The sequence below is a fragment of the Macaca nemestrina genome, chromosome 5, assembly GCF_043159975.1.
Source record: "Macaca nemestrina isolate mMacNem1 chromosome 5, mMacNem.hap1, whole genome shotgun sequence".
In the NCBI taxonomy this organism is placed as follows: Eukaryota; Metazoa; Chordata; class Mammalia; order Primates; family Cercopithecidae; genus Macaca; species Macaca nemestrina.
Window position 1 is genome coordinate 152,268,843 of NC_092129.1, and position 25,862 is coordinate 152,294,704.

A 25,862-nucleotide genomic window follows, 5' to 3' on the forward strand; every position below is an offset into this window, starting at 1 on the left:
GAAACTGTGGGAGATGATGAATATTTGCTGTTTTGAGCTGCTAAGTTTTACATAATTTGTTATGCAATAGTAAATAACTAACACATTTTCACAAAAGAGAATCTATTATTACATATTAGTTTGCATTTGCTCTAAATTTATCATTATTATTATTATTTTTTTTTTTTGAGACAGAGTCTCGCTCTGTCGCCCAGGCTGGAGTGCGGTGGCCGGATCTCAGCTCACTGCAAGCTCCGCCTCCCAGGTTTACGCCATTCTCCTGCCTCAGCCTCCCGAGTAGCTGGGACTACAGGTGCACGCCACCTCGCCCAGCTAGTTTTTTGTATTTTTTTTAGTAGGGGCGGGGTTTCACCGGGTTAGCCAGGATGGTCTCGATCTCCTGACCTCGTGATCCACCCGTCTCGGCCTCCCAAAGTGCTGGAATTACAGGCTTGAGCCACCATGCCCGGCCTCATTATTATTAATATTATTGTTATTTATACAGGGTCTCACTCTGTCACCCAGGCCGGAGTGCAGTGGCATGATCACCATGCACTGCTGTGTCGACCTCCTGGGCTCAAGGGACCCTCTGATCTCAGCATCCTGAGTAACTGGGACTACAGGCATGAAGCCCACGCCTGGCTAATTTTCTAAATTTTTTTGTAGGGATGGGGGTTTCTCCATGTTGCCCAGGCTGATCTTCAACTTCTGGAGTCAACAAATTTGCCTTCCTCTGCCTTCCACGGTGCTAGAATCACAGGCGTGAGCCACCACACCTGGCCTAAATTAATTATAAGACATTAAACATGTAACTTAGTTTTAAAAGGTAAGAAGAATGTCCATGGGTGAAGAGGATGCATTTTATTACCATTCACAATGATCACTTTACTTGAACTTCAATTTCCAACTGTGTCCCAATTAAACACGAAAGGAAGATCCAATCCTTGCTGGGCTGAACTATGATGGCCCCCAACAACCAGCTCCTGGTCATTCACCTTCCTCCAGTTATTCAACCAACTCTAATGTAGGTGCTGCTATGAAGGGATTTAGCAGATATAATTAAGGGCCTCAATTAGTTGACTTTAGACTGGGTTTCTCCTGCTTGGACTGTCCTAATCAGGTGAGTCCTTGAAAGGACTGGGTTCTTCCTGAGCTTATAGAAATACAGTGTGAGAGGAATTCAGCGTGAGGGGTTTCCTCCACCGTGGGCTTTGAAAATGAAGAGGCTGTGTAAGAAAGAACGCTGTTGGGCACCAGGAATTGAGCACTGCCCTCCCTGTTCTCTATATTGACAGCCAGCAAGGAACAGGAACCTCAGTCTTACAACTGCCAGAAACTTCATTCTGCCACCTCTGTATAAGCCTGAAGGAGGATTCAAAATGAAAACACAGCTTTTGGAAGCCCAGAACAGAGATTCTCTCCACATTTTGCCCAGATTTCTGACCAAGGACCTATAAGCAGATAAATGGGTGTTGTTTTGCTGGTTGTGGTAGTGCATGAATGAATTGATGAATTGATATGCACACTAGTTACATAAAATAAAATCTTTCTGAACTTTTTCAGTATTTTACATTTTATAATTTTCTGTGATGCAATTTAATACACTCATATTTCATTCATTCAGTCAACAAAAATTAATTTAATCCCTATGATGAACCAGGTGTACCCTCATATGCTCACGTGCCTGACATTCCAGAAGCTTCACAAGACCAAGGTGGAGCCACTGGAATGTTTTAGGTAGAGAAATGGCACACTGTGACTCACAGGAGCAGGACCACTGTGGAGAGAACAGTCACGCAGCAGGTCATGGGACAGTGCTAGAGCCACAATTCGGGAGTGACAGGGTGGTGGGGACTAAGGGGAGAGGAGGGCCTGAGGGATGAGAGGGATGGAGGGAAGGGCTGGAGAAGCAGGAGGTGAGGAAATGGAGCAGGGGGACTGAATTTGAAAGCAGCAGAATTCTTAGGTTTAAACACTTGTTTAATAGATTTTTAATACATCCATCTACAGAGCCTCACTGGGTGTTCTTTGCAGTTGACCTTTAATACCTTATGTGGGTCTGTCCGAAAACTAATTGTTTTTACGTTAATCAGATTTAAAAAATACTAAGTGTTCCTATAAAATATACACAACACTTAGATGTGGATACTTCCTAAAAACAGGCAGTGCATGAGCACTAGTGAGGGGCACTGTGACTGCATTGAGTGCTTGCCACTGTGAGGTGAGTAAAGTCTGTACTGACTCCTGGTTGCAACATAAAATAACACAGTGGCTATCTTGTATTAGGAGATGTCCTGGACTCACAAAGAAACACAGGGCTACGGAATGAAGGTAAATATAAAATACTACAAGCGGGAGTCACAGATACATCGTCTGTGAAAGTGAAACTTAGGAGCTTTGTGAGTCCTGTTGTACTGCTTTTAGACACATTTATATGTCAAGGGACCAAAGTCACATTTTCTACCGATTAGATCCTGATCATTCAGGGGTTACCAAGATTCTGCTACTCACTGTAGTTAATAAACAAAAAGCAAACTGGTCTCTGTTCTATCTCATGCACTCAGGCGCAACTTCTCCAGATTTAAAGAAAAAGAAAAAAAAAGCCCTGTCTCTACACCTCCATCCCCAGGGCAAGCTCACTCTCCGGCACCAAGCTCTCTGGGGTGATTTTTCTTCTAGAAGAGTCCACTGGGACAGGTAAGGAGTAGGAGGCAGGGAGTCCAGTTCTGGGACGGGGAGTCCGTGATGAAAAGTGAAGAGAGAGGGACGGGGCCCATGCCATGTGTTTCTCCCTAGTTTCTCAGACAGCTCCTGGGCCAAGACTCAGGGAAACATTGAGACAGAGCGCTTGGCACAGGAGTAGAGGGGTCAGGGCTAAGTCCCAGAGCCCCAGGCATGGCTCTCAGAATCTCAGGCTCAGAAAGCGTGTGGGGACTGAGGAGGCCCAGCGTTGGGGATTCCCCATCTCCGAAGGGTTTCTCTCCTCCCTCTCTCAACCTGCGTCTGGTCCTTCTTCCTGGATACTCACCGGGCGGCCCCAGTTGTCACTCCCATTGAGTGTCGGGTTTCTAGAGTTCCCGGTTCTAAAGTTCCCACGCACCCACCAGGACTCCGATTCTCCCCAGTCGCCAAGGATGGGGTCATGGCACCCCGGACCCTCCTTCTGCTGCTCTCGGGAGCCCTGGTCCTGACCCAGACCTGTGCCGGTGAGTGCGGGGTCGGGAGGGAAACAGCTTCTGTGGGGAGTAGCTAGGGGTCTGCCGGGTGGGGGCGCAGGAACCCGGTTGCGGTGCCGGGAGGAGGGTCGGGAGGGTCTCAGCGCCCCCCCTCGTCCACAGGCTTCCACTCCTTGAGGTATTTCCACACCGCCACGTCCCGGCCCGGCCGCGGGGTGCCCCCGCTTCATCTCCATGGGCTAAGTGGACGACACGCAGTTCGTGCGGTTGGACAGCGACGCCGCGAGTCCTAGGATGGAGCCGCGGGCGCCGTGGATGGAGCAGGAGGGGCCGGAATATTGGGAGGAGAAGACAGGGACCGCCAAGACCAACGCACAGTTTACCGAATGAACCTGCGGACCCTGAGCGGCTACTAGAACCAGAGCGAGGCCTGTGAGTGACACCGGCCGGGGGCGCAGGGCACTACCCCTCCACATCCCCCACGGACAGCCCGGGTCTCCCCGAGTCTTCGGGTCCGAGATCCACCCCGAGGCCGCGGGACCCGGAGACCCTTGACCGGGGAGAAGCCTAGGAGCCGTTACCCGGTTTCATTTTCAGTTTAGGCCAAAATCCCGCAGGTTGGTCGGGGCGGGGACGGGGCTCGGTGGGCGGGGCTGACCGCGGGCGCAGGGCCAGGGTCTCACACCATCTAGAGGATGCCTGGCTGCGACAAGGGGTCCGAGGGGCGCCTCCTCCGGGAGTATCACCAGCTCGCCTACGACGGCAGGGATTACGTCGCCCTGAACCAGGACCTGTGCTCCTTGACCGCCGCAGACACGGCGGCTCAGATCACCCAGCTCAAGTGGGAAGCTGCCGGCGAGGCGGAGGTTCATCCTCACAGGGGTAGGTACCTATTCGATGTGGTGTGTTTTTCTCTCTACTCTCAGACCCTCAGCCAGTATCACTATTGGCATTCCTGATCCACTGGCTCAGAATTTCAGTACATTATCTGCCCGCGGGACACACCTCAGAGGGAAAGGGATGAAGCGTGGGCCATGACCAAGGCATCTCCTGGTCATATCACCACCTGCACCTCCCAGGGGCTGCCAGCCACACCGAGTCATGGACAGGTCTCCACAGACATAACTTAGTACCAGCTTGGATGAAACCCTCTGAGGAACGGGGACCATCTTTCAGGATGTGCTGCGCGTATTAAATCAAAGACGTCTGTATGGTGCTGTGTTTACAGAAGGAAGAACACGTGGGTCCAAAAACCAAGAAGTTGAAACAGGTGTGGCTCCATGTCTCATCCCTTCTATTCACCCTCAGGGTGATTTTGCACTTCTCCTCTCCAATATCGGGGCTCTGCAGGGGAGGAGGTCCTGGTTTCCCAAAGGGGGCACCCTGGCAAGGAGACAAATGAGAGTCCATGGAACTACACATTATGGGTGCCCCCAGGGATGTTTGAGTAGTATGTGTCCAGACACAAGCAGGTGAGAAGAGAAGGAGGCAGGGCTGCTATCACACAAGGAAGGCAGAAGTGTGTGTGGAAATAAGAGATCCACTTGGAGGCCTTATGGTTCCCCTTGTCCTGTTGTAAGTGTGAGCAGAATCATCCAGCAACCCAGCCTGAGAGGGTTTGATATTCAAGAGCCCAGAACCCTCAGGAAGGAAGGATTGAGTGATACACCTAGATAATGTCCCAAGGCTCCACTCCTGTGCTCTGACATCCTCAGAAGGGTTAGTGCAGAAGCCCTGCTTCCCATGGGCTGTTCCCAGCCGGTGACCGGTCACAGTAGGCACACTAAGGCAGGCCATTACTGGGAGACACGGGACTCCTCTGATGGCCAACGGTGGCTGGAGGACTCCTCCATGGCCTTGCTCAACCCTCCTTAGATTGCCTGTGCTCTAGGATGTGTCGAACAAACCTTCTCTCCTTCTGTCCAGCACTTGGGTGTCACACTCGCATTGTGGTCTGCTGCCTTTTCCAGGGATTTCTGGCTCGCGTCCCATATTCCCTTACAGGTGTATCCCCTCATAAAATGCCACAGACTTGAAGCTCATCTGGGCATCTGCTCCTTGAAAGACTTAGACTAAAAATTATTTCCATCTGCACATCAATAACTTCTACTTATTTCAACTTGTAAAATCCTTCTCTTTGTCCAACTTCTGCCACCCCCATAGAATCTATTTTACTTGTGTTTGTAGTACCTCTTTGAGTTAACGGATATTTGTTCTATTAAGCTACTAAATTTTGAGGTAGTTTGTGACACAGCACTTGAGAACTATTAAGGCTTTCTTTTTTTTTTTTTTTTTTCTTGAGATGGAGTCTCGCTCTGTTGCCCAGGCTGGAGTTCAGTGGCTCAATCTCGGTTCACTGCAAGCTCCGCCTCCCGGGTTCACGCCATTCTCCTGCCTCCCGAGTAGCTGGGACTACAGGCGCCCGCCACTACGCTGGGCTAATTTTTTGTATTTTTAGTAGAGACAGGGTTTCACCATGTTAGCCAGGATGGTCTCGATCTCCTGACCTCGTGATCCGCCCTTCTTGGCCTCCCAAAGTGCTGGGATTACAGGCGTGAGCTACCGCGCCTGGCCAAGGCTTTCTTAAGTTTCCATTATTCCATGGATATTATCTACACATCTTTTAATACCTTGCATTTTAATAACATTAGCCATATTTGCCGTTTCCAACCCTTTCCTCCTATTCTTTTTTGAACATTTTTATTTTGTCTTTCTCTGTCCTTCCTTCCTTCTTTCCTCCTTTCCTCCCTCAGAGCTTTCTCCCTCCATTTTTTTCATAAAACCTAAGTGTTTAGGCTAAAAGGAAGCATCACTTGAACCTAATGCTAAAAGTATAATGCCATAATTTATAATATAAAAGTAAAGAAAAGGAAGTTATTAATTGAATATGAAGAAAACGTCTAGGGTGATTCTGCAGCCAAGACAGTGGCTTTTAATATTTAATCTCCTACTTCAACTGAATGTTTTCAGGACACGCGAGCAACATGAGCTCTTACCCATTCTTGGTACAAGCACTTGAGAAATCAAATTAGCCTTTTCTAGTCTGATTAATGTCCATACACCATATAATCCCACTGTCTGCCTCCTGATCATACACTCTGGGGACATTCTTGGCTATGTGTCCAGGAGACGTGTAAAATGGAATGTCTTATAAATCTACAATAATCCAGACAGTGTGAAAGTGAAAGACACAGAGATCAATGAACAGAAGTGAGAATCTAGAAAGACATTCTTACATTTTTTGTCAATTGATCGTCAATAAAGTTGCATAGGTAATACGAAGTGACACTTACCACCACATAAAATATAAGCTTGTCTAAAACACCAAAAGCAATGGAAACAAAAGCCAAATTAGACAAATGGGATCTAATTAAACTAAAGAGCTTCTGCACAGCAAAAGAAACTACCATCAGAGTGAACAGGCAACAGAATGGGAGAAAATTTTTGCAATCTACTCATCTGACAAAGGTCTAATATCCAGAACCTACAAAGAACTCAAACAAATTTACAAGAAAAAAACAAACAACCCCATCAAAAAGGGGCTGGGCAAAGGATATGAACAGACACTTCTCAAAAGAAGACATTTATACAGTGAACAGACACATGAAAAAATGCTCATCATCACTAGACATCAGAGAAACGCAAATCAAAACCACAATGAGATGCCATCTCACACCAATTAGAATGGCAATCATTAAAAAGTCAGGAAACAACAGGTGCTGGAGAGGATGTGGAGGAACACTTTTACGCTGTTGGTGGGACTGTAAATTAGTTCAATCATTGTGGAAGACAGCGTGGTGATTCCTCAAGGACCTAGAACTAGCAATACCATTTGACCCAGCCATCCCATTACTGGGTATATACCCAAAGGATTATAAATCATGCTGCTATAAAGACACATGCACACGTATGTTTATTGCAGTACTATTCACAATAGCAAAGACTTGGAATCAACCCAAATGTCCATCAGTGACAGACTGGATTAAGAATATGTGGCACATATACACCATGGAATACTATACAGCCATAAAAAAGGATGAGTTTGTGTCTTTTGTAAGGACATGGATGCAGCTGGAAACCATTATTCTCAGCAGACTATTGCAAGAACAGAAAACCAAACACTGCATGTTCTCACTCATAAGTGGGAACTGAACAATGAGATCACTTGAACACAGGAGGGGGAACATCACACACCGAGGCCTATTGTGGGGAGGGGGAAGAGGGGAGGGATAGCATTAGGAGATATACCTAATGTAAATGATGAGTTAATGGGTGCAGCACACCAACATGGCACATGTATACATAGGTAACAAACCTGCACGTTGTGCACATGTACCCTAGAACTTAAAGTATAATAAAAAAAGAAAAAATATATAAGCTCAAACAAATTAGAGACCTAAACAGCTAAAATTTATGAGTTAAAACTATCACATTTCTAAAAGAAAACATAGAAGAAAATTTTTGTGACATTGGGTAGTCAGGCAAAAGATTCTTAGATAAAATACCAAAAACATGATCTACAAATGAAAAAAGAGAGAGAGAGAAATTGGGCTTAGTTAAAATTTAAAACTTAAGTGCTTCAAAAGACATTATTGAGAAAATGAGAAGACAAGCCATACATTGAGGGAAAAATTTTCACAGTTGATCACAAATTACATTTGTGATGAAGAACATGTATCCAGAATATAAGACAAGTTCTTAAACTCAATGTACGAAGACGAGCAACTCAACTAAAAATGAGCAAATCATACAAATATGCACAACTGACTTTTACAAAAGCACAAAAGCAATTCAATGAAGGAAGGAGCGCTTTCCCAATGAATGGTGCTGGAACAACTGGACAACCACAGTGGAAAAAAATAACCTGAGCCCAAACCTCATGCTTTATACAAAAAATAACTCAAAATGAGTCACAAGCTTTAATGTAAAACACAGAGTTAAAATGGCAAACATTGAGCCAGGTGTGGTATCACAGGCCTGTACTCTCAGCTACTCGGGAGGCTGAGGTGAGAGGATCCCTTGAACCCAGGAGTTCAAGGCCAGCCTAGGCAAGAATTTTTTTTTTCTAAAATAAATAATAAATTTAAAACTTAAAATTACAAACCTTTTAAGAAAAAGTCATCCGAACTAAGACTGGACAAAGAGTTCTTAGACATAACACCAAGAGTATGTTCCATCAAAAAAAAAGTTAACAAATTGGATCTTATCAACACTAAAAACTGTTGCTCTGTGAGAGACCTGTGAAGAGCTAAAAAGACAGGTTACAGAACGAGAGAAGATATTTATAGACAACATATTCTGTAAAGACTGTATTCAGAATATATGGAGAAATTAAAAAACCCAACAGTAAAAATGAAATCCAAATACACAATAGGCAATAAGCAAGACATGAACAGATATTTCACTGAAGAGGATAAACACCAGGCTAATAAGCAGATGAAAAGGGAGTCAACATGATTATCCAATAGGAAAATACAAATTAAAACCACAATGATGAGAATGGCTGCAATACAAAATAAAGGTAGCAACAGATGCTGGCAAGGATGCAGAGAAACTGGGTCACTCTTATATTGCTGCTGGGAATTTTTTTAAAAATGGGACAGCCACTCTGGAAATGAGTATTGCAGTTTTCTTCAAACTGAACATGCAATTTACCTTATGACTAGCAATTGCCCTCCTATGCACTTATTTCAAACACGGGAAATCTTTATGTTCACAAAAATCCTGTGCACAAATACTCTTGCAGCTTTATTCATAATACCCCCAAACAGGAGTTAATGCAACTGCCTTTCAGTGGGTGAGTGAGATCTGCTGTTTGAACTCATAACTGAGTCACACAATTGCCCTTTCTCAAGGCTACCATCCAGCTTCTCTGTGCAATAAGTGTTTTATGCATATTACCCATTTTCTCACAAGGAATATTAAAGACATGTACTCAAGGATCAAACTTTAATGAACATAATTTTTTTACTGCACCATCAAAGACATTCTTAAATGGCAGTGCAGTTTGGAGCCACTGCCTTGGTTCTGCTGAGGTGCTGGGTGTGTTACCGACCTTGGCATTTGCAGCATTAATGGAAAAGTCAACATAATGAAACAGGCAGATGGCATCTTGGTATTTCTGTGAAAACAGGTTTCCCTCCTGAACTCTCTGAAGGCAGCTCAGGGGATACACTTTCAAAATGGCAAAGATCGATTATGGTTCCTAGTGGGACACAACCCCTAGCCTATTCAGATTCAGCTCTCTCTCTCTCTCTCTCTCTCTCTCTCTCTCCCCCCTCCCCTCTCTTTTCCCTCATTCTTCCAACTTATAATTGTATAAATTTTCAAATGTGCAAATAAGCTGAAAGAATGGTGCAGTAAAATTCAAGTTACCACTCTGCCATATTTGGTTAATATCTCTTCATATACATAAAAGCAGAGTGTGAAGTGATGGATCACAGAGACCCAGAAGGGTAAGGGTGGTTGGCATTGGGTGTATAACAGAGGGATTTCTTGGTGAGTACAATGTGCTTGTCTCCAGTGCTGGATGCTCTGAAGGCCCTGACTTTACCACAACCTATATAGCAATATAGCAAAATTGCACTTGTCCCCATGAATATATATGAATTAAAAAAATTAAAAATAACATAACATGTCTCTTTATAGATACAGGTAGACATGTTTGTATAGCATGTGTGTGAATGTGTGTGTGTGTCTGTGTAGAGAGCAGCACAAGTTAAGAGATTAAGATTTTGTGACTGAACCATTCCAAAGTAACTTAAACATAAAACATACATGGATAAATGTGTCTGTGACAACAAACCTGAATACAAACATGAAAGAATATGTCTATAAACACATCTCTGGATAGATAGCTTATGAACGAATTCCCTACCCCAGCTCCCTTACTGGTTACCCTGTGAACACAGGCAGGCAGGAAACAGGACCCAACTAGGTTCCCTCATCCTTCTCTTGCTTCCAGGCAGATCCTGCATCCACTCCAGCTGCACAGGGGGCTCCCATCCCTGCCTTGGTCTGTTTCACAGGTGCTCCCCTAACTTTCTCTGTCACCACTGCTTTACCTGGATGGAGCTGAGGCTGCCCTGACCAAGAACAGCACCACCCACCTGTGCCCCCAAGACCAGGAAGTTAGGAGGAACCACGCAACAGGATCAGGAACTCTCCCACCTCCCCAGTCAGTCTGAACTGATGGCAGGAGATACTGATGCTTGCTTTACTCATCCTCATTCCCAGCTCATTTATTCTTCATTAATTCAGTCCAATCTCCCCAACAGTCACTTCACCCCAGAAGCTGACTGACCTCTAATCTTTGTAATCAGGAAACCACAAAGCACTTTCTGTCACCTCCCTGATATCATCTTCAGCTCTACATCATCACATGTGAGCTCCAACTCTGCAGGGCAGGTGTCCCCCACAGGGTCAGCCCCTGAACATTGGTCCCAGATGTTCCCCCCATCCCTTCCCAGCCCTTTCGGTGTTGATGTGAATCTGTCCCTCAATGAGAACTGGTGTGGAGATGTGGGGGAGGAGGGGAGATTTCTTTGTGCTGTGTCAAGTCATCGAGACAGACCTCTCCTTCTCTCCTGAACCTCACACTCTATCCCTTCCCAGACACTTGAAATAAAACGCAGACCGGAAATTTCTATTTAAGAGCTAAATATCTATAGTATAAAATATGAAGACAGAATAGAATGGGGTAATGCAGGAGAGTGTGATAGAGATGACAGGACCTCAAAGTGCCAGGAAAGCTGATCCTGGGCTCCCCACAAGGAGCCATAAGCAGGACACTCACTCATAAAGGTCACCTATAATAATACAATTACTGCATATGTAATATATCAAATATAATAAAATAACAAAAATAATATGGCACAGCTGCAAGCACCTCATATATATTAACCCTTTTCATTCATCCAACCACAAGAAATAAATGCTCATAGTTTCCCCATGTCATGGATGAGGAAACTGAGGCACCAAGAGAGAACGTGCTGCTGAGACATAGGCAAGGAGCTGAATCCAGACCGCCTGGCTGCAGAGTCTAGCTGCCCTCAGTGGAGCCAGCGGACCCAGGAGCTGACACCAGAGACTGAGATCTCAGCTGTGCACTGCCCTGGTGGTCTCCTGTCCCAGCCAGGTGTTGATCTGGGCCTTGTAGGCTCATCAGCTCTGGAGAAAAGAAAGAAACAGTAAATGTTCCACTGGGTGCAGGGCGCTGCTTTTTATTCCCTGAGGACCTCTCCCTCCTCAGTCACTCCAAAATCAGATGCACCCTTTCTCTGAGGGAAGATGATGTCCCCACTTTTTTCTCCCTCCCATGACACTTTTCCCAGCCCCTGCCAGTCCCCTCCCGTGACTCCATCAGCATCAGCACCTGCCCTGTGCCCAGCACCCACCCCGGCAATGAGTGAAAGGACCCCAGGACTCAGGAACAAGACCCAGGAGGAAACTCAGTGCCCTTTCCTCCTCCTCTCACGCCTGACCAGCCCTGACACAGTGGGAGGCCTCCCCAAGAGAGGCCCTGGCTGTGTCTCCATGTCCTCCAGTCCTGGGCTGGGTCACACACACAGTCCTTCTACCCCTCAGACCCCAGGACCTCCTCATCTGCGGAGGCACCTGCACACCAGGGCAGACCCTGCACACTGTGGGTTCTGCCCTCCACCTGCAGCTCAGCGTTCCTCCCCTCCCAGCTCTGAGCACACAGCTCCTAACTGGAGATCCCATCAGGAAGCCCTGAGGCTCACAGGCCCAGCATGGAAATATGTGGCTGCCATGGAGTCTGCACCTGACCTGATGCTGGTGATTCCCTTGCTCAAGGAGGCCCAGCCTCCCCTCCCCATAACCTGCATATGGGCTGTGCTTGTTCCTGCCTGTCCACTCACCCCTGGAAATGCAGCTCCACCCCAGGGCTGCTGCTTAGTGGGGTTGCAAGCCCTTCCTGTCCCTTTCCTAACACGGCTTCCACCCAGGCCACTGCCATTGCTGCCCACAGGGGATCTTCTCCTTCTCCTTGTGCAGTAGGGGGTTTCTTCAGACCCCTCAGCCTGAGGCTGCCTCTCTGCACCCTCTGCACCTGGGGACTGCCACTGCCACAGGCACCATCTCCCACATGGATCCTCTGAGAAAGGAAGCTCTAAACTTGTGTTCCTGTTCCATTCAACGTCCCTTACAACATCAGTATTGGAGGACATCCTATTAAGATTCTCCAGCTGAAATTATGTTGATGGACATCAACATTTAAAGCAGGAATTTTGAGAAATTAACATGTGATTTTCATGCCCTTTTTCTGGCCATTGTCCCAGTGAAACCATTCCTGCCTACAGGGAACCAGAACTGACAGTCCCTCTACAGGAGCTGCCACAGGTGAGAGCAGGAGCGACCACAGACCTGCACTGCCCGTCCTGTAGGTGCCCCCTGGACGGGGCCCTCTTGCTGCAGGGCAGGGGATGAACCGTCCCATCTGCCCAGGCCTGAGGCGCCGACTGACAGTGCCGTTAGGTTCAAGGATGAGTCACCACCACCTCACTGACCAGACACACAGAAGTGCGGAAATGGCAGAAACACTTGGGTCTCCGGGACACCCCAGACTCTCACTGTTCCCTGCACTGTCTCTGTCTTTGCAGAAACTGAAAACTTTCTGCTGCTCTTTTCCTCTCCCCTCAAACAACCTGGCTGTGGGGGAAATGATTCTGACTGTCTCTTATTTTAAACTTACCAGGCCATGACTATGTTAAGAAGAAAAAAATTGGCTCAAAGAGGGCAAGGTGAGGCCACAGAGTACAGAACAAAGCCCAAAAAACAGCCCCCTGGGGACTATGACCCTCGGGGGCTGGAAAAACTAACACCTGGACATTAGATGAAAACAGGGAGCACAGCTGCCCTGACAGGGAGCTGGTCCCCATTCCCCAAACAGCCCAGGGACATCTGCTTATCACCTTGTCCATATTATCTGCAAGAAACACAGGGAGACAGGGGCCTTATCGTGGGAACCTGGAAAAAGCACGGCCTCGAGGGACCCGGAAGACATGACACCCCTGAGACAGCTCCCAGATGAGATATATGGGGAGCTGCAAAGTGGACAGAGGATGGCCGTGTGCACTCAGGACCCTCCCTGGTACAAGGGGACCTCAAAAGGACTGTACACACAGGGGCCCTCAGTCTGGGCCTCGTGGGTCTTTTTCTTGGTGTCCTCCTGATGGCTGGAGAAACAGCGGAGGGTGATGCAGAGAGGAAGGGACTAGAGGCACCACCTCTCCTTGGATTCCTCTCCAGTTTCTAGCCCTCCCCAGATCACAGCTGCTCCCTCTGAGATAGTGATCATCCAGGCCCTCAGCAATCAGCACGCAATTCCCAACTCACCCACCTGGATGTGCCCTGGTCAGCCTGAGAGATAGAGACCGGGATGGAGACAGAGCAGGCACCATGGCCCTCCCTGCAGCCCACTCCTCATCTGCAGCAAGAGGAGGCCACAGCTGGACGTTTGAGGGCCTTGGCCCAGCCCTGGCTTGGGCAGGACTTAAGGGTATAAAAAATAACCTACATGTGATGGTTCATTTTCAATTCTATGTGCCTTAGTATAGGTTTAAGCAGCCCACATGGTCATAAAGAGATAAAGAAGCAAAATGTACTAAGTGACCACTCCCTCTCCTTCTTGCTTTCCCTTTCATACACTGGCCAGGAGCCTATTGGTTGGGGCCCCCTCAATGAATCCCTCCCCACCTCACCAAAAATTTAGTTTAGGCTAGCTTGCAACATAGATAATTATACCCTTTCTTATCAACTAAGTGCAGCCATTAGGGCCATAAGTCAAATGTTTAAAGAGTCCTGAGACAATAGCAATGCATTATGGGCTGCAACAAAATGCAGCAAAAAGACGCTAAGGAACATACTTGAAATCTTAATCAAACTACCAATAGGTGACATCTGGGAAGATCATAAGCCCTTGGTACTCAGCTAATGAGGAAATGGGGGAGGGACTTGAGCACTAGCGAATACATTGTTGAAATTGTTCAAACCGTCCCTGGTGTGTCTGCATTCCAGACACCTGATATTGCAAAACCATCACTCACAGTCTCACTTTTGCTCTTCTCCGGGTCTCTGAGTCCATTCTTTGGGTTTGGATGGGTGTGTTTGTTTCTCATAGTCTAGTAGCCTGTATGGGGATCTCTGTGCTTGTGTGAAGTGAGTGAGACTTTGCCTGAAAGGGGAAACACGTACCAGTTGATTCATGTGGCCCATTCTATCTGGATGTCCCGGCTCCTCACAGAAACCATAGACAAACTTGAAACTGTTATTCAGGACACAATGACAGTGACACGGGGGTGTAGAGGGGTGGAAAGCAGGCACCATGGCAAGCAGGCAACCTCGTGTGTCTTGTGGGAGACACTGAAAGTACTGTGGGTGTCTCATCACCATTGGAGAGCTGACGGATGTGGGGTGGTGTTGGGGCTGTCTATTGTATCTACATAATCCAGCAAACTGTCCCTGAGGGAGCCTGGTGAGGCCTAAACAATGAATGAAATTACTCTAGGTATGGCCAAGTAGGAGTTATAATTGCAGTTTTTGTGTTGTCTGGATATCACTGGTAGAGCAGATCAATAAATCCTTAGGCACATGGCGTGCAGCTGTGGATTTGGTGAGTGCATTCCTTTCCTCTCCAATTAGAAAGGGGATACGGAGTGATTCATATTCATGTGGGGTACACAACACATTTATTTATCATTTGCCTCAGGGTTATTGTAACTCTTCTGCCCTCTATAGTATATAGTCTTAAGACTACAGTAGACATACTGGATATCCTATAGGATATTCAATCAGCTCATTTCATTGACAATTTCACATTGACTGGGGTGGATGAACAGCAGGTAGGAAGTTGGCATTCCTGATCCACATGCTAGGCGATGCTCCTAGCCCATTATCTGCCTGAAGGACCCACTTGGCAGGGAAAGTTTCAGTGCTTCCATGGCTGTGGGTTCCACTAATCCTATCACCAACTGCACCACCCAGGGGCTGCCAGCCACAAGGAATGCTGCACAGGTCTTCTATAGGCACAGCTCAGTGCCAGCCTGGAGGAAGCACTCTGAGGGGTGGGTGCCATCTTTCAGAACATGGTACATTGTTTGAATCAGAGACGTCTCTGTGGTGCTGTGTTCTCAGTGGAAGAACATGTGGGTCCAGAAATCAAAAGGTGGAAGCAGGTTTGGCTCCATGTCCAATCTCTTTGATTCACCCACTAGGGTATTTTGCATGTTTTATCTCCAACACTGGGCTGTGCAGGATAGGAGGTCCTGGTTTCCAAAGGAGGGTACCCTTAAAAGGAAACAAAAGAGAGCCTGTTGAACTACACATTACTTTAGTCACCGCAGAAGTTTGGACAATGTGTGCCCAGAGACCACCTGGTGAGAAGAGGAGTCTCCTCCTCTCCAGGCCCAGGTAATAGATCTTCATCTTCAGGAGGAGGCATGGCTACTTTCACACAGGAGGACAAAAGCATGTGTGGAAACCAGAGATCCACCTGGGGGCCTTCTGGTTTCCCTTACCTCATTGTAAGTGTGAGCAGAATCATCCAGCAATTCAGCCTGAGAGGGTTTGATTTCCAAGGGCACAGACCCGTCAGGGCAGCAGGTTTGAGTCACACTCGTGGGTAATCCCCCAAGGCCCTGCTCCTGTGCTCTGACATCCTCAGTAGCATTGGTACTGACCTTCTGCTTCCCATGGGCTGCAGGACTCTTCCATGGCCTTACTCAACTCTTCTTAGATTGCCTGTGGTCTAGGACATGTCCAGTGAACTCTCTCTCCTTCTGTCCATCACTGGGGGTCACACTTGCATCTTGGTCTGTTGTCTTTCCCGGGGTAATCTGCCTCCCTTGCAATATCGTCTGACAGGTGCGTCCCCTAATAAAATGCTGTAACTTTAATCCCATGGTGGCACTTGCTTTTTGGAGGATTTGGACTACAAAATCATTTTCATCTGCACAACGGTGACCTCTTACTTATTCCAATTTGCAAAATCCTTTTGTTTATTCAACTTCTTCTACTTGCATTGGCTCCATTTTGCTGGTATTTGTATTATGGTTTTGAATTCGTCAATGTTTGTTGCTTTAATCACTAAATTTGGGGGTAGTTTGTTACACAGCAATGGATAAACAAATGAAGCCCTCTTACATTTCCATTATTCTTTACAGGTTCACTACATCTGTTTTATTTCCTCCCATTTTCATAATATTGGCCATACATAGGGTTTCTAGTTTCTCACGTCTATTCTTTTCTTTATTTTAGTTTCTTTTATTTTTTGTTCCTTCCGTTTCTCCTTCCTTCTGTCCCTCCTTCCCTCTCTTTCTTCTATATTTCCATTCAACCTCTCGCCCTCCTCCTTTTCATTCTGCTTTCCTTCCCCTTCCCCTTCCTTCTTTTCTTCTTTCACTCCTTCCTCCATTCCTCCTTCTTTCCCTCCCTTCCTCCATTTTTTCCTTTTTATTATGAAATTTTCCTAACATATAAAGTAACCCTATGTGTTTGGGCTATAAGTAAGCATTTTCTGGATCTATATGTCAAAAGTATAATGCCATGGTGTTGGGGGCCGCACCGGGGGTGGTGGAGAATGAAAGAACACACACAAAGACAAAGACATACAGAGAACATGGCGGCCGCACTCAGAGCCTCCGCCTCACTTTATTTATACTCCATAAACCTCACGTCAGCAGAAAGAATGCAATGCAAAACAAACTTTCTTTTCCCACATGTAACCTTCTACTCAGTACCTTGTTTCTATATTCTTTCTTATTTACCCGCCTTCTTGGCGCCTACGGGAGTTCATTAAAAGTTCAGTTGGAGATACTGTCCTTGAGCCTTATCTATTCTCAGCATACTGTTTTCAAAGGCCCCTGCACCATGGTATATGAGAAACAAGTAAACAGCAGGAAGTTATTAACAGAATCTAAACAAAAATGCCTGCAATAATTCTGCAGCCAAGACAGTGGCTTTCAATTCAATTCCTTCAACTCAGTGTTTTTAGAACACATCATCAACATCAAGTATTACACATTTAATTCAAAAGTTTAGGCCAGGTGTGGTGGTTCACGCCTGTAATCCCAGCACTTTGGGAAGCGGAGGCGGGTGGATCACCTGCAGTCAGGAGTTCAAAACCAGTCTGGCTAACATGGTGAAACCCCATTGTTGCAATCGGTTACTACGGGATATAATGAAGGGGACGAACACAGAAATAAAGACAAAGACAAAAAGATCTGTTCTGAAAGAAGGGGTCAGGGGCTTCTTGCTACTAGTGATTCCTTCTGGTGGCAAATGCAGTTTGTCAGTTTGCCAGCATCCTGTTTTCATGAGAACAGTTTGTTGTTTGCTCATACAGCCTCCAGTGGTATAGTGAGTTGATCACGACCCTCATTCTTTCGGCCTCCAACACCCTGTCTCTACTAAAAATGCAAAAATTAGCTGGGCGTGGTGGTGAATGCCTGTAATCCCAACTACTCTGGAGGCTGAGGCAGGAGAATTGCTTGAACTGGGAGGAAGAAGTTGCAATCAGCCGAGATGGCACAACTGCACTTCAGCCTGGGTAACAGAGCAAGACTTTGTCTCAAAAATAAATAAATAAATAAGTTTAAGTTGGCACAATCACTTTGGAACTAATATTATTATTATCTAGTATGGTTAAAGTCCATACAACATATAATCCAACCATCCTACTCCTAATCATACACTCTGCGGGCTGTCCTGCCTATGTGCCCAGGAGACATGCACACTAATGTTTATGGCAAAAACTGGAATCAGCTACATATACATCAATAGAAAACTAGTGCAATTATGGTATAACCATAAAATGTAAACCTTCAGCAGTAAAAATGAGTGAATGACAGCCTCCCACACCACAGATAACTCCTATACGTAATGTGCATCATGGGAAAATAAACGCAATAGGAATTTGCTGTACTGGAAGCTTAAAAACCAGCAAAACTAACGAATATTTGGATTGGGGATATATCTATACTTATTACACAAATCTTTAAATAAATATAAAGGAAAAATAATCACAAGACTCAGGATGGAGTCTCCTTTTGGGGGATGTGAATGGGCAGCAGCCCAGGGTAGTTTACAGGTTCTGTGTTTTACAACAGTGCTGGCTAAAGTCCATACAACACATCCATTCCCTTTTAAAAAGGAACTTTTAAAATAAATTTGTAATACTTGATGTTGATGATGTGTTCTGAAAACACTGAGTTGAAAGAATTGACTTAAATTCCTAATTCCTTAAACAGAGTTTTTCAAATTAAAATATACCTGGTTTTTATAAAAATGAAAGAGAAAAGAATACCAAAGTTCATTGCAAGCATCCTTAACAAGAACTACTTACACTGGAAGAAAACGACAGAGAATTGTAAGGAGCCATGTGACAGAGAGGACCAGCGTGCCATGAAAATGGCGTTGGCTACAAATAGGTCATTTGATCCTTGGTCACTGGCATCTCTCTAGATTTTTGAAGTATACAATCTTCAATCTCATATGCAAGGTAATTCCATCTTGCAAAGGGTTTGGTGTTACATTTTACCACACATACAAATGAGTTAAACTTTTACAGAATTGGAAATGCACATCATTGATCAAAATAAATGAAACAAGAAAACAGTAGAAAGGAATAACCAGTGATGGAATAGCAATATGAATAGAAAACGCAATAGGACTGCTAAAACAAACAAACAAACAAACAAAACCACCTCAGAAGCACCTGATAGCAGTGCTATTTAGAATCATAGTGGTGTCCCAATCACTTCTATCACATATCATTCAACACCACAACAAAAGATGTTAAGTGTATTATAGAATGCTGATAGAATAGCCAGTTATCGAAAAACCTTGTTTCTCAATTTGAACTAACAATTTCATGATACTGCATCAAACCAGTTATTGGCATCAGGCTAAGCTACATGTGTTAACTGAAGTATGAGATTCACATCTTTGTAAATGAAAAGAAATCTGATTAGGCAATATTTTTCTAAGTGAAAGCAAGTTAATTAGAGAAGTAAAGAAACAAAGGACGGCTACTCCAGAGACAGAGCAGTGCTTCTTTTTTTAAGTGTAGGCAAATGTTTTTTGAAGATGTATTTCAATAAGAAAATTGGCGCTTGGGACATACTTCCACTAAATTTGAGACATTTTAGACAAAACAAAGACTTATTTTCAAGACATTATTTTTATGGCACTGAAGTCTTGGAACTATTTGATCTAGTTACTCTATGTTCTCAACTGTGTTAACTCATTGAAGAGAACATTGTTGTTATTAAAGATATTGGCAAGAAAAACTCAGAGATACTGTTGTATCTTCTTTATCTGCCTCAAGCTGTTTTCTCCTCAACACGTAAGGCTCTGTGATGTCTCAAACTTTTAATCATTAATTTAAAAAGTGAAGCTTATCACAGAATTACAAAAAAACTATTTTAAAATTCATATGGATCCAAAAAAGAGTTCATATAGCCAGGAGAATCCTAAGCAAAAATAACAAAGCTGGAGGCATGAGGCTACCCGACTTAAAAGTATACTACAAGGCACAGTAACCAAAACAGCATGGTACTGGTACAAAACAGGCACATAGACCAATGAATAGAAAACTCAGAAATAAGACCACACATCTAAAACCTTGTGATCTTCAACGAGCCTGACAAAAATAATCAATGGGCAAAGGATTCCCTATTTAATAAACGGTGCTGGGAGAACTGGCTAGCAATATGCAGAAAATTGAAGCTGGACTCCTTCCTTACACCTTACCCAAAATTAACTTATGATGGATTAAAGACTTAAATGTAAATTCCAAAACTATAAAAATCCTGGAAGAAAATCTAGGCAATACCATTCAGGACATAGGGATGGGCAAAGATTTTATGATGAAAACGCCAAAAGCAACTGCCACAAAACCAAAAATTGACAAATGGGATCTAATTAAACAAAAGAGCTTCTACAGAGCAAAAGAAACTATTATCAGAGTGAACAGACATCCTACAGAATGGGAGAAAATTTTTGCAATCTGTCCATTTGACAAAGGTCTCGTATTCAGAATCCACAAAGAACTTAAGCAAATTTACATGAGAAAAACAACTTCATTAAAAAGTGGACAAAGGACCTAAACAGACACTTCTCAAAAGAAGACATACATGTGGCCAATAAACATAAGAAAAAAAGCTAAACATCACTGATCAGAAGAAAAATGCAAATCAACACTACAATGAGATACCATCTCATGCCAGTCAGAATGGCAATTATTAAAAGTCAAGAAACAACAGATGCTGGTGAGGTTGCAGAGAAACAGGAATGCTTTTACACTGTTGGTGGAAATGTAAATTGGTTCAACCATGGTGGAAGACAGTGTGGCAATTCCTCAAAGATTTAGAACCAGGAATACCATTTGACCCAGCAATCCCACTATAGGTTATATACCCAAAGGAATATAAATTATTCTATTATAAAGGTATATGCATGTGTATGTTCATTGCAGTACTATTCACAATAGCAAAGACACAGAATCAATCCAAGTGCCCACCAATGATGGACTGGATGGAGAAAATATAGTACATATACACTATGGAATGTTATGCAACCATAAAAAGGATTGAGATCAAGTCCTTTGCAGGAATATGAATGAAGCTGGAAGCCATTATCCTCAGCAAACTCACACAGGAACAGAAAACCAAACACCACATGTTCTCACTTATAATTAGGAACTGAGCAATGAGAACACATGGACACAGGGAGAGGAGCAGCACACACTGGGGCCTGTTGGGAGAGTGCAGTGATGGGGGGATCATTAGCAAAAATGGCTAATGCATGCCAGGCTTAACACCTAGGTGATGGGTTGATAAGTGCAGCAAACCACTATGGCACATGTTTACCTATGTAACAAACCTGCACATGTACCCTGGAACTTAAAATTAAATTAAATTAAATTAAATTAAATTAAATTAAAAGACAAGCTTAAAGCATTAAAGAAAAATAATTAGATAAAAGAAGGCTTTGTTTTACAAAATCCTGAAACAATAATTTTAATTTTGCTTTTAACGTATAGCAAGTCTTTAATACAGCTCTCTTTCAGAGGTGCAGCTTAATTCCCTCTCTTGAGTGTGGCTTGGACTTAGTGATGCACTTCTGATAGGGCCTGGCTCTGTGTTCCCACCCAAATCTCATTTTGAATTGTCTTGTGAATTGTAATCCCCACATATTGGGGGAGGGACCTGATGGGAGGTGATTGAATCATGGGGATGGTTCCCCCAAGCTGTGGAAGTCAGTGGTTGAACCTGTTTTTCCTAATGCTCCCCTCAGCACTGCCCTCCCATAATAGGCCCCGGTGTGTGTTTTTCTCTCCCTGTGTCCATGTGTTCTCATTGCTCAGCTCACAAGTATACGTGAGAACATGCGGTGTTTGGTTTCTCGTTCCTGTGTTAGCTTGCTGAGGATAATGGCTTCCAGCTTCATCCATGTCCCGGCAAAGGACTTGATCTCATTCCTTTTTATGGCTGCATAATATTCCATGGTGTATATGTACCATATAAGGGGATTTTCCCCACTTCACTTTGCATTTCTCTCTCCTGCCACCATGCGAAGAAGGACATGTTTGCTTCCCCTTCTGCCATGATTTTAAGTTTCCTGGGGCAGCCTCCTCAGCCATGCAGAACTATGAGTCAATTGAGCTCTTTCCTTTATAAACTACCCAGTCTTAGGTATTTCTTTATAGCAGTGTGAGAACGGACTAATACAACTTCTAACTGATAGAGTAATGCTGACATAACAGTTTGTGACTCTGGGTGCAGAATATGAAACTCACTGTGGCTTCCACCTTCTCTCTGTCTCTGTCTCTGGGATCATGAGCTCTGGGGGAAGCCAGCTGCTGTGCCATAAGCAGCCCTGCAGGAAGGTCCATGTGGCTAAGAACTGAGGCTGCCTCGGACCAGAAAACAAGGAACTAGGCCTTTTCCAACAGCCATGTGAGTGAGCCATGTTTCAAGTGAATCCCCAGCCCCAGTGAAGCCCTCAGACAATGCAGCCCTAGGCTGACAACTGGACTGCAACCTTGTGAGAGGCCCTGAGCCAGAAGCATTCGGGGAAACCTCTCCTGGATTCCTGACCATTAGAACCTGTGGGAGATGATGAATATTTGTTGTTTTGAGCTGCTAAGTTTTACATAATTTGTTATGCAGTAGTAAATAACTAATACATTTTCACAAGAGGATGTATTATTACACGTTAATTTGCATTTGCTCTAAATTTATCATCATCATATTACTATTTTTGAGACAGGGTCTCACTCTGTCACCCAGGCTGGAGTGCAGTGGCATGATCATCATACACTGGTGTCAACCTCCTGGGCTCAAGGGATCCTCTGATCTCAACCTCCTGAGTAGCTGGGACAGCAGGCATGAATTAACATGCCTGGCTAATTTTCTATTTTTTATTCTTTTGTAGAGATGGGAGTTTCACCATATTGCCCAGGCTGATCTTGAACTTCTGCAGTCAAAGCTGCCTTCCTCTGCCTTCGAAAGTGCTAGGACTGCAGGCGTGAGACACCACACCTGCTCTAAATTAACTATAAGATAATAAACATGTAACTTAGTTTTAAAAGGTAAGGAGAATTTTCATGGCTGAAGAGGACGTTTTATTACCATTCACAATGATCACTTTACTACAACTCCAATTTCCAACTGTGTCCCAATAAAACACAAAAGGAAGATCCAATCTTTGCTAGGCTGATTCTATGATGGCCTCAACAACCAGCTCCTGGTCATTCACCTTCCTCCAGTTATTCAACCAACTCTAATGTAGGTGCTGTTGTGAAGGGATTTAGCAGATATAATTAAGCACTTCAATTAGTTGACTTTAGGCTGGGTTTCTCCTGCTTGGACTGTCCTAATCAGATGAGCCCTTTAAAGGACTGTGTTCTTCCTGAGCATAGAGATTCACAATGTGAGAGGGATTCAACATGAGGGGTTTCCTCCACCGTGGGCTTTGAAAATGAAGAGGCTGTGTGGAAAAGAACGCTGGTGGGCACCAGGAATTGAGCACAGCCCTCCCTGTTCTCTACAGTGACAGCCAGAGAAGAACAGGGACCTCAGTCTTACAACTGCCAGAAACTGCATTCTGCCACCTCTGTATAAGCCTGAAGGGGATTCAAAATGAAAACACAGCTTTGGGAAGCCCGGAATAGACATTCTGTCCACATCATGCCCAGATTTCTGACTAAGGAACTATAAACAGATAAACGGGTGTTGTTTGGCCAGGCGTGGTAGTGCATGCCTGTAATCCTAACATTTGAGGAGCTGACACAGGAGGATCACTTGCAGCCAGGACTTTGAGACTAGTCAGGAAAATACAGTGAGACACTTGTCTCTACAGTTTTTTTTGAATTACCTTGGCATGGTGGCACTTGCCTGCAGTCCGAGCTACTCTGAAGACTGAGGCAGGAGGATTCTTTGAGCCCAGGAGTTTGAGGCTGCAGTGAGCCATGATCATGTGACTGCACTTCACCCTGGATGACAGAGGGAGACTCTGTCTCTAAAAACAAATCAATGAATACAATAAATGGGTGTGTTTAAAGCCAATGTTTGTGACAATTTGCTACACAGTCTTGTAAAATTCATACAGAGACTCAAAAGACTCGTGGAATGAATTGATGAATTGATATGCACACTAGTTACATAAAATAAAATATATTTTAACTTTTTCAGTATTTTACATTTTATAATTTTCTGTGATGCAATTTAATACACTCATATTTCATTCAGTCAGTCAAGAAAAATTCATTTAGTCCCTATGATGAACCAGGTATGCCCTCATATGCTCAAATGCCTGACATTCTAGAAGCTTCACAAGAACAAGGTGGAGCCACTGGAGTGTTTTAGGTGGAGAAATGACACACTGTGACTCACAGCAGCAGGACCACTGTGGAGAGAACAGTCACGTACATAGCAGGTCATGGAACAGTGCTACATCCACAATTCAGGAGTGACAGGGTGGTGGGGATTAAGGGGAGAAGAGGGCCTGAGGGATGAGAGGGACGGAGGGAAGGGCTGGAGAAGCAGAAGGTGAGGAAAAGGAGCAGAGGGAAAGAATTCCAAAGCAGCAGAATTCTTAGGTTTAAATACATTGTTTTATAGATTTTAATACATCCATCTACAAAGCCTCGCAGGGTGACCTTTGAGGTTGGCCTTTAATGTCTTATGTGGGTCTGCCTAGAAACTAATCATTTTTTATGTTAATCAGGTTTAAAAGTACTAAGTATTCCTAAAAAATATACACACCACTTACATGTGGATACTTCCTAAAAACAGGCAGAGCATGAGCACTAGTGAGGGGCATTGTGACTGCGTTGAACACTTGCAACTATGAGGTGAATAAAGTCTGTACTGACTCATGGTTGCAACATACAGTACCACAGTGTGCTGCTTTGTATTGAGGAGATGTCCTGGACTCACAGGGAAACTCAAGGCTACGGAATGGTGGTAAATTTAAAATACAACAAGTGGGAGTCACAGATACATTGTCTGGGGAAGTGAAACTTAGGAGCTTTGTGAATCCTGTTATAATGCTTTTAGACACATTTATATATCAAGGGGCCAAAGTCACATTTTTCACCAATTAGATTCCTGATCATTCAGGGGTTACCAAGATTCTGCTACTCACTGTAGTTAATAAACAAAAAGCAAACTGGTCTCTGTTCTATCTCATGCACTCAGGCGCAACTTTTCCAGATTTAAAGAGAAAGAAAAAAGAAAAGAAAAAAAAAGCCCTGTCTCTACACCTCCATCCCCAGGGCAAGCTCAGTCTCTGGCACCAAGCTCTCTGGGGTGAGTTTTCTTCTAGAAGAGTCCACTGGGACAGGTAAGGAGTAGGAGGCAGGGAGTCCAGTTCTGGGACGGGGAGTCCGGGATGAAAAGTGAAGGGAGAGGGACAGGGCCCATGCCGAGGGTTTCTCCCTGGTTTCTCAGACAGCTCCTGGGCCAAGACTCAGGGAGACATTGAGACAGAGCGCTATGGCACAGGCCTTATTTAGAAATATTATTGTCTTCCTCGTTTCCCATAAGTGACCCCCTCAATTCCTTTGTTCCCCATTGCACCTTTACCTTATTTAGGAAAGTTAACATTTTTAGCCAACTGGGATCAGTTTAGATTGTGTGGCCTAGCTCCAGCCAATGGAGACAGGACACAATAGTAGAAACAACTTGCGTTAGGAATAAAAACCCCTGCTTTCCCTTGTTCTGGGTGCTCTCGTGGCAATCAGGCTTACGGGTAGCACCCTTCTGCAGAAGTAAAAATTGCCTTGCTGAGAAATCCTTTGTTCAAGTGCTCATTTTCTTTGTGACTTCGAGCTTTATTTCTAACAAACTCAAACAAAATCAGGAAAGAAAAGAGAAACGCTACGACTGATATTGCAAAAATACAAAAGACCATCAGAGACTATTATGAGCAATTCTGTACTGACAAACTGGAAAATCTGGAGGAAATGGATAAATTCCTAGAAACAAACAACCTACCAAGATTAAATTAGGAAGAATAGAAAACCTGAAGCCCTAACATCCATGAACCATTCTCACAGCGGGTCCGGTGGGCCCCTGACCACCCTGTGATTATTTCCTCAGTTCTGGTTTTCATAATCGAAATAGACCTACTCAGCAACAGGCAAAATCCACAGATCAGTTCCTTTTTTTAACTTTATTT

At 44.5% G+C, this 25,862-nt stretch overlaps 1 protein-coding gene across 1 annotated transcript in view; it reads left to right on the forward strand.

The window, feature by feature from the left end:
- The first annotated feature begins 941 nt into the window (after positions 1–941).
- The window catches only part of LOC139363100 (uncharacterized), a 37,799-nt gene continuing 12,878 nt past the window's right edge, over positions 942–25,862 (forward strand). The window contains exons 1-6 of the mRNA XM_071096055.1: positions 942–1,003; positions 2,659–2,676; positions 3,069–3,185; positions 3,318–3,587; positions 3,922–4,037; positions 24,881–25,025. Of these exons, the coding sequence (XP_070952156.1) occupies positions 942–1,003; positions 2,659–2,676; positions 3,069–3,185; positions 3,318–3,587; positions 3,922–4,037; positions 24,881–25,025 (728 nt within the window). The remainder of the gene's footprint in view (positions 1,004–2,658; positions 2,677–3,068; positions 3,186–3,317; positions 3,588–3,921; positions 4,038–24,880; positions 25,026–25,862) is intronic.